Raw genomic sequence first — 10,333 nt, 5'->3', positions numbered from 1 at the left:
TTACGTTCTATCTCCCGAACTGTACTGTAACCTTGCGAAGTAATAATTGTTGCTGTTGCAGCTTTTTGAGCAAAGATATATTTAGTTATAATAGTCATTATGTTGACATTCTTGTGTCAGGCTCGGTTTATTTATTTACTCACCTTAACCCTCTGGTTTCCTGTGATCATCATTTTCAGCCCCAAACCGCCTGATTTTCTAACGGTGGTCATTAACGAGTTTCAAAAATACTGAAGCTTGTATTTCAGAAGAATACAGATTAATTACTCAATTAACGAATAAATAATTAATTGAATAGCATCACATAAAGATATGTAAACATCCTAAGAATATAGAAATATTGATGACGTCTGCTAAGCTAATGGTTAATACATTTTTATTTACAAAACTATAATTATCATATATCAAACATTTTCAATAAACATATCTAAACATTATTCAATTGAACAGTTTCTATGATGTTGTTGAAGTAAAAACTTCAGGAGCTCCATTAATCAGGTTGTCTGTTGTCTTTTTTCTTTATTTAAAGCTTTGTTTGCGCCCGGATTGCCATATTGTTGTGTAACCTCCTTATAGTCTGTCTGTCCTAGTTTGTGGCGATTGTATATCGGCATTGGCATTTCCCGTGTGACCTAATTTTAGTTGGAAATACATAATTAGTCATTGAGATATCTCATTCAAAAATTACTAATAAATGTCCTAACAAAATTTATACAGAAAATGCCCCTAAAGTCGAGCTTATAATACAGAAATAAGCAGTAACAGATAAATACGACCTTGACACGACCTTGACAGCAATGTCGGAACATCAATTATATAATTGCAACAAAATATCATTACTTAATCTTACCTGTATATGGCACACTTTGATTCGCATCTGTTTTGTCTGTAAATGCAGTTGCCAAAGCTGTTTGTTTACTACGACTGCAGTATAACATGAAAATGACTTATGATAAAACAATTCCTCACGCTTAGCGCAATAGAGGGATTGCAGATTTACGGATCGCAGGGTCGTGAGTTCGATCCCCGGGCGAAGCATATGTTCTCCGTGACGATTTGATAAAACACACTGTGTCTGAAATCTTTCGTCCTCCAGCTCTGATTCATGTGGGGAAGTTGGTAGTTACTTGCAGAGAACAGGATTGTACTTGTACAGAATTCAGGAACAGCGGTTACGTTGACTACCCGCCGTTACATAACTGAAATACTGTTGAAAAACAGCCTTAAACCCAAAACAGCAACAAAAGAAATGACAGAACAAGGAATGTCACTATGCGATTCAGCTGACAATAGCCATTTACTGAAGTGATGTAATAACCAAATCCAAATACTTTGTGTGAGTTTCTTGTTGTTCATTATGTGAAATATTTGTGTATTGTTCTTTTAAAACAAATAAACAAATATCATATATTGGAATATACTGATAAATGGGTTGCAGGTAGTGGGTGCGTTTTTGTTACAAATGATTACATATAAGTTTAGAGATACTTCTTTTGACAATGACATCGCTTATTTTAAATTTGAACCAAATAATAACACGATGTTCACATCTACTTTTCTTTATCATAAAGCGCCACACTTCCCGAAGGCAAAGCATGTACAAACATAACACAATATGTAACTACACTACAGCAAAAATAAAAATATATATATATGATTTCCACTTTAAGAAGAAAGACACTACCAAAAATTTAAAATGTTGTATTGGACGGCTTTAATGTAATATGATCTGAATTATTTAGTACATCATAAGGAACTATAAAAATATTTAGGTGTTGTTTTACATCCTAAACCTGAATGTACTGTTTCTATTTCTTACCGTCGTATCCTGCAGACAATACCAAGGACCACAAAAAGCACAACTACAGAGCAGACAATCAAGGCAATACCAACGATAATCAAGATGTTGTTTGCCTGCATAGATGCCGCTAAAATTAAAATGAATAACAGTGTTTTTGATAACATAAAACATATGGTAATGATATTATATGTACCAACTTAGACTTTAGTACTGAACGTGATTTTACTTCGTCCGGCGTGGGTTTGTGCCGACCAAGTAATGTTTAGATGATTTTGACGTCGTGTCATGCGAGATCAAATCCTGGTCACTGTTGCAATTATTGAGCAGAAATATACAAATGAGCCGTGCCATGGGAAAACCAACATAGTGGCTTTGCGACCAGCATGGATCCAGACCAGCCTGCGCATCCGCGCAGTCTGGTCAGGATCCATGGTGTTCGCTAATGGTTTCTCTAACTGCAATAGGCTTTGAAAGCGAACAGCATGGATCCTGATCAGACTGCGCGGATGCGCAGGCTGGTCTGGATCCATGCTGGTCGCAAACCCACTATGTTGGTTTTCTCATGGCACGGCTCAAATAGGTAGGAAAAGCAGGTCAGAATGTTTTTGTGCCATTCATGTAATTAATCAGATAGAGAAACAACGTTCTTTATCATTTACAAGTAGAAACTTAATCGAAACTGTAAGTGCTGTTACTGTATGCCATAAAAGCGATATGGAAATTTCAAATATATAAATGAGCGTATAATTGGATAAAGTATGTTCTTTCCTCAGTAGGGCAATGTCATATATATGCTATTCTTAAGCCTTGCTTTACAATTAAAACTGGAATGTCCCTAGATATCCTTAACAACATAGCAAAAAAAACAAAAGAAGGAGAAACTAGATACCTGTTGTGTTGTATATATTGTCTACCCTCAAGCAATAATGTTGTTCTCTACATGTGCCATAAGTCAGACTGCAGCATTGGCACCATTCAGGGCATCTTAAATGACAGAATTTTCCCCAAAACCCGTCCTCACACAGGGTACATCGTCCATCATTCATACGGCATTCAAGGCATTGCTCAGAAATGCACTTTTTGATGCAGCTTTGACCCCAGTATCCTGCTCGGCATTTGGTACAAGAATAATTATCATCAGAACCTTTGCAATTCTCACAGTTTTCTTCTATACATGTGCTCTTACAGTTAACACCCCTACGACCGGGTCTACAATATGAACATCTTCCTGTATATCGGTCACATTGTCCTGGACAACTTGTTTGACACTCTTTTTCACACACACTTCCCCAAAAACCGATTTTACACGTGCGACACGTCCTGTCTGATCTGCTGCAATATTGACATCTGTCTCCTCCTTGGCATTTTTCCTTACATGAGGTTCCCAAGAAACCTGCTTTGCAAGACGTACATGTTCCTGTTTTTCTCTCACAAGTTTCAACACAGTTTTCAGAGCAACGTCGTTCACAGTTCTTTCCCCAATATCCGTTTAAACACGAATTGCACATTCCTGTTTTCGTACGGCAGTATTTACAACCGCCATTTCCGATGCATTTTTCCTCACAAAATTTTCCCCAGTACCCGCTTACACATGAATAGCAAATTCCAGTTTCCTTTGCGCATGAGGTACAACTTCTATTTGATTTACATTGTTTTTCACAAACTTCTCCCCAAAATCCTTTTACGCATGTTGAACATGCAAACCCTCGACCTTTCTCACATTGCCATCTGGAACAGGTTGAAGTATTACACCTTATATCACAGTTTTCTCCTGCAAATCCCTCTGGACATGTGTCACAAACTCCTGTGGAAATGTTACAAATCCCATTTGAACAGTTATTGCATTGGTATTTACAGTCAGGTCCCCAAAACCCAACTTCACATGCATGACAAATGCCTGTATCTATATCGCACATCTTGCAGTTGTTTGTGTTACAGTTCTTCAAACAATTACTTCCCCAGAAACCATTGGGACAAAGCGAACAGTCCCCAAAATATTTATCACAAGCTTCACATGTCTCCGGGCAAAGATTCAAGCACATTGAACCCCAAAATCCAGACCTGCAGTACGCGCAATAACCGGACTTCTGAGAACAGCCATTATGACAGTTTGGACATTCCATTGAACAGTTAGAACCCCAAAACCCAGGCTTGCAGTTATAACATATACCATCACTTTTCCGACAACCTTTTTGGCAGTTTAATGGGCATTCCTTTTCACATTTTGTCCCAAACCATCCAGCTTTACAGTCTGAACAGTCTCCGTCGGATTTTGTACAATAGTTATTGTTACACCCTATCTCTATAGAGCATGCTATGCTACAGTTGGTCCCATACCAGCCATTTTTACATGACGGACATACACCTGTAGCTTTTAAACACGAGACACAATTGCTGTGACAGGGTATATTGCACGAGTTGCCATACCATCCAATATAGCAAGATGTACATTTAACACCGAAACGATCACATTTATAGTTGCAATGAACCGGGCATGGAATATCACAATATTTCCCCCGATATCCCGAGTTGCATTCGAAACAATAGCCTTTTACCTTGTCACATCCAATGTCCGTGCAACCATTGGAACATTTATTTTTGCAGTCTTCGCCCCAGTAACCTTGAACCAAGCAATCACTGTTTTGACTAGCCCAGATCTGGCCTGAAAAAATGCGATTTATACTCTTGACAAAAGAATATAATAAAGTGGCACTCCGATGAAAACTATAGCATTAGGTAGAAAAAGTATTAGATTCTCTCACAGACTAAAAGTTTACAGCGGTCATGTGCAGTGAAACAGTGTGGAAAGGCACAAACGGCTTCTCCGTGATGATTTGATAAAAGACATTGTGTCTGAAATCATTCGTCCTCCACCTTTGATAATTCATGTAGGACAGTTACTTGCGGAGAACAGGTTAATACTGGTACAGAACCCAGGAACACTGTTAAGGTTAACTGCCCCACGTTACATGACTGAAATACTGTTGAAAAATGGCGTTAAACCCAAAACAAACAAACAAATCTACCAATATAGCTGTAGTCCTCGGCTAAAATATTTGATTTACGATATTTGTCTTTCTTTAAACTTGGTACAGATAGCGAAATAAAATATGATAGTTATGCTAGCTAGATACCTTACGACAGAAATATGCCGCAATATGTAACTAAATAAACATCTTCAGATTCATAAAATTGAAACAAAATGTGCTTAAATTTTATACTATAAAGTATGAACACTCGCCATATGACCTAAAGTGCAAATTATTAAACTGTTATGGTTAATTATACTTTTCATACAGATGGATTTTATGGTTTCATGTTGTGTTACAAAATTCAGTTAGATAAATACAGTCAAGTCACTTTGCTTTTAAGACCACAAGTTACTATTTTCAGAATATCATAACCCTTACATAAAAAACCGGAATCAAATGATACAACTAAGCGATCAAAAGAAGACTCAGTTCAATTTAATCTGTTATTCTCTTATACAAGATGGACTTCATCATGATATCTTCCATATGTAGATGACAAGAAATAAAGATAAGAGTCCAAATACGGTACATATTACGGCAACTAGACGGCACTTAAATACGACTGTTGTCGATGTAATCTGGTTCCCTGTCCTGTAATGGGTCCCATCAAAATGTACTTTTCGAAGTTCGCAGGGGACCAGTCTATTGTTCATGCGAATAAAACGCAACGGAGAAGAAATAGGAGGAACAATACGTCCGAAAACGGGAGCAGCATAACGAAATTTATTTGTTCATCGGTTTCAGTCTAACGAGGATCTTAGACGGGATTATTAGAGGCCTCTGTGGCCGAGTGTTTAAGGTCGCTGTCTTCAATCATTCGCCCCTCACCGATGTTGGTTCAACACCTCACTTAGGTTATGGAATTCCTCACATATATTCCTCATGTGAGGAATCCATCGAACTGACCTATAAACTTTTGGCGGTTCTACCAAGACGACCACACGTGCATGAAACAATGCATGGATGGAAGCCTAGGTTCTTTATTCACCATGAAAAGCCGGGACACTCGCCATATGACCTAAGTTGTGTCGGAGTGACTATGAACCGAACAGAAAGTCTTTAGGATTACTAGTATTAAAACAAATTGCATCAAATTTGCTCTTAAAGTATTACTGCTTGTTATTCCCCGCCGAAAACGGTGGGATATAGTTTTGGCGTCCGTCTTTCCGTCCGCCCGGAACCATATCTAGGAAGTGGCTTGAAATATTGTACCCACATCTTGTCACCCCCACTGCCCTGGTCACACCATCTCCCCCTCACCCCTCTCCAAAAATATTTTTTAATTCCTTTTTTTTTTTCAAACCTTCCATAAATATTTATCAACATGCAAAGTTGTACCCTCCCCCACCTCGCTCCACCACCCAGTCACCCCCAACACCCCGATCATGCACCCCCACCCAAACAATTTATTTTCCATTGTTTATTTTCCATCAATATTATCAATATGTAAAGTTTTATATTCTCAACCGGTCACCCTCCCCCCGCACTTTTCCCCCCCACTCCCCCACCGCCCCTCCCCCCAAAAAAAATCATTCCTTTTTCAAACCTTCCAAGAATATATTTAAGCTCAAATGTACGTTAAACAGCTACACTTGGTGTCAAAGTACTCTAACACAATATGTTGTTCTAGTTACACTTAAAGTTCACATTTCTAATAACTCCGTATAATTCTAAAAGCTAAACCTATTACAGTAAACATATTCTATTCAAAATGATTTCGTTAGCCAGGATCAGCTTAACATACATTTATTATGTACACCTAAAACATACATTTTCTGTTAAATTGATCCTGACTAATGAAATTATTTGCTTCTTAGTAGCATCCTTATCATTTTATAGAGATAGTACCTAAGTTTTTCAAATCATAGGTATGAAGTTAAAAAGCTTTGAAATGAAGACAAATGTACATATATTTCTCAAAAATAGATATATTAACAATAGTTTAAGCAGAAGCATAGAGTTATGAGCATTTAATATTTTCATGTAAAAGAAAATTTTGTGATCAAGAAAATGTAACTCTTCTTGGACCTGAAGAGCATAAACATCAAAGGGACATAATATAGCGGATATTTTCTACTTGGGTGCATTTGATTCAACATTCAACTGTAATCTGGATTTCTAAATACTGATCCATGATACTGCGTGCTAAAAATATAGAACAACTGGAACTGTCCTTTAACATCAAAAAGATGCTGTAGCAAAATGAAAATTGTTAAGCTCTAACTGGGACTCGAACCCAGGACCTCTCACACCTAAGGCAGACACTCTACCACTTTCCTATAACAGGAGTAGCCATAGCTAGGCAGTTTAAGTGCACCTGTAACATTATGTAAACTGGAACAGTTTTGTGACAATAGCACATAACCGGCTTATTCCGGATTATCAGCGTATTCGTTTGTTACCTTACTGTAATTTTCGTGAAAAGAAAAAATATAATCTAATGCTGCAAACGTTTTAATCGGTAAACACTGCCCGAATTTCTCTGGCGTGTTTTTTAGAGTATGAACTTACTAACTGGTAGTACCAGTGAAATATAACTTACACTGAATGTTATATATTTGCCTTTATAGCAGTTGGCGAATGGCAAAGACAGTGGGCTTTGTCCAAATATAAGCAGTTACTTTACCAGTTTCGAGAGGACATCAGTTGATAGGAAAGTACAGTTATAAACTAAATACCTTTCTGCAACACATGGAGTCATTAGCATACACTGTCAATCAGTATTATGACTAAGATCGGCGATCATTCATTTATTCAAATAAGTCCGTTGTTTACATTTTTAATCGTAACCGGTGCTCTTGTAAAAAACACTTTTTTTTGAAAAATCGAAGAATGCGAAGAGCTATGGTACGGTCTCTACATTTTAATATCCTTTTCTTTGCCATTCCTCAACACAAACCCTTTCGGCGTGGGATACCAATTCATCGAATTTGCTTGTTTCACCAAATCTTGAACAAGATTTTTCGTTAATTCTGCTTTATTATGCAATAATCTACATAAACATTCAAAATTTGGAGTTGGAATTTTTGAATTTTGAAATCTCACAGAATTATTGATAGAAATGTGTTTTTATGCTTACTAAGATATCCTAAAAGTGTTTATAACAATCTATGTACAATAAAGCTAACATTTTAATTACAGAACTTTTTAAAATTCCAACTGATTGTGATTGAATTTCTTAATTGCAACAAGCATACCTTCAAAATTGTTTCTTTGAGATAAATGAAAATATAATCAATTTTTAAATCGTAAATGTTTCTGTTACTATTCTCTGAGATCTTTTCAATGATGTATGGTATGAAGGTATTGTATTTTGAAAGAGGACTCAAGGAAAAATCCTTGTTGCGGAAAGAAGTGGCTATATATAGACCTGACTCCTGGAACTTGGAGATACAGTACATGGAAGCATAGAACGCATTCTAGAAGAGGTAGTGTAATGTGCAACGCCATTAATGGCTTAAACGAAACTTTATTATACAGTAACTCTCCCACGCATTGGTGTCCGCTTACAGTAAAGAAACTTTTGCCGTCAAAAGCATTGAAAAATCGTTTTATATCTTTTGAAATGCTTTTCAACGGTCATGTAATTTTTATTTGTGACAGTAGTAAGCTATGATGAGATAATCGCTGCTAGGAGTTTTGGGAAAATGGATTCCATAATCCCAAATAACAGTGTCAACATTTTTAGCATAAACCTCAAATTTATCTTTATTGACTGTAAATAAATTTAATAAACAATCGAAGTGAGATAAGTTAGTGGTGTCATATTCACTGTAATACTATTAAATCTAATACATTTACAAATCTAAATTAATTTCATTTTGTAGCTGTTAAAAGTTAAATTATGCTTTACACACTTTAAACTCCTTATTTTTAAACCGAATGTATATAAAAAGAGAACATACCCAGATTCATGCTCATAGAAACTAAAACGAACATCAGTTTACTAACCATTGCTAGAAAATTGTTTACAATGACAATATTAAATCTGATATTTGCTTATGTCACAATCATTGTGGATAAACAATACTTGTGTTTATATTCATCACGCTACAGTAACCATTATTGTTTGCCTTTCATAAATAATAAATGATCAAGACATTGTTGACGTAGTGTTGTATCTGTTTTATTAAATATATACAGTTACAATAATTTCGCACCGTGGCGATTATAAAAAGATGCATCCGGGTTAATAACCTACGTCATATGCATATAAAAGGATGGGGAAGAGAATTATAAGAAAGAACGAAATGACATTTCTTAACTACATATATTATGCATACATAATGCATCTTTATTATTATGGTATATTGACAGATGTTAAAACATGTATACGCAAATAAAAAAGTTATTTGACAGACTATTTATAAAAAAAGCATACGAAATTCAATTATTTGTCTATTTTCACCTTGTTGAAAAGAAAACAACAACAAAAACACACGGACAGAAGAGTTAACTAAGAAACGAGAAACCTGCATTACATGCACGTACTGAGCTTAAGAAAAACGCTGTTTCTCTCTCGTTGAAAAATCAATGTTCATTCTAGCATAAAACTGTTGTTGGGGTGTTTTAACAGGAGAGAAAACGTGTGTTTACAGAGAGATCCTCGTGCTCACGTGTTGTTAATGTATCTTTTTATATACATGTATGCGCGTTCCGTGATCAGCACTGTTTCCGTGATCAGCACTGAAAATCAGCATAGTGGGTTTGCGACCAGCATGGATCCAGACCAGCCTGCGCATCCGCGCAGTCTGGTCAGGACCCATGTTGTTCGCTTTCGATTTCTCTAATTGCAGTAGGGTTTAAAAGCGAACAGCACAGATCCTGACCAGACTGCGGATCCGCAGGCTGGTCTGGATCCATGCTGATCGCAAAGCCACTATGTTGGTTTTCTCATGACACGGCTCATTTTACTAATATTATATACAAATAGTACTGGTGGAATTTAGGAAACGTTCCAAAAAGAACCATGATCGCAAAACCATCGCAAAACCTACGGTTGTAACGTGTATAATTTTTATGACCTCCAAAATCTATCTACAGATATAAAGATAGGTACCAGCTACAGATATAAAGATAGGTACCAGACCAAATCTCGAGACTTTTAAATGTGCTATTATTTCAAATACCAGAAAAATTACAAAAAAAGGACAAGGTACATCAGCTCGATAGCATACAAATTGGCAAACATAATAAAATTTTGTTTATTTGAGTTTATTTATGATGATGATGTCAGTTTTATTAGGCTGATTTTTTTTTCTCGAATGCTATGAACGTAAATTTTCATTTCATCAACTGTGGGTGAGTGAGTATGCATGTACATGTAACCACAACTTGAATTGATGTGCTTTGTCAGAATATTGACCATTTCCGTTCAGAAAATTTTGCATTTCGTGAACAAATTTTCTTAGTCAACTTTTCTAGAATACTATAAAAGGTACAACTTGTATGCTTTTACGCAAGTCTAAATGGGAATATGCAACATTTGAAAACATTTTTG

General features: G+C 36.3%; 1 protein-coding gene across 1 annotated transcript; it reads right to left on the bottom strand.

Moving 5' to 3' along the window:
- Positions 1-359: 359 nt before the first annotated feature.
- On the bottom strand, positions 360-8,877 carry LOC123554664 (cell death abnormality protein 1-like). Its single transcript, XM_045344934.2, has 5 exons — positions 8,739-8,877; positions 2,691-4,463; positions 1,820-1,928; positions 851-924; positions 360-632 (listed from the first exon to the last, which is right to left on the bottom strand). The coding sequence occupies exons 1-5, from the start codon at positions 8,785-8,787 to the stop codon at positions 571-573; spliced, it is 2,067 nt and encodes a 688-aa protein (XP_045200869.2). The 5' UTR covers positions 8,788-8,877; the 3' UTR covers positions 360-570.
- Positions 8,878-10,333: the final 1,456 nt, after the last annotated feature.

The sequence above is a fragment of the Mercenaria mercenaria genome, chromosome 7, assembly GCF_021730395.1.
Source record: "Mercenaria mercenaria strain notata chromosome 7, MADL_Memer_1, whole genome shotgun sequence".
Classification (NCBI taxonomy): domain Eukaryota; kingdom Metazoa; phylum Mollusca; class Bivalvia; order Venerida; family Veneridae; genus Mercenaria; species Mercenaria mercenaria.
This window is presented reverse-complemented; position numbering and strand designations above follow the sequence as displayed.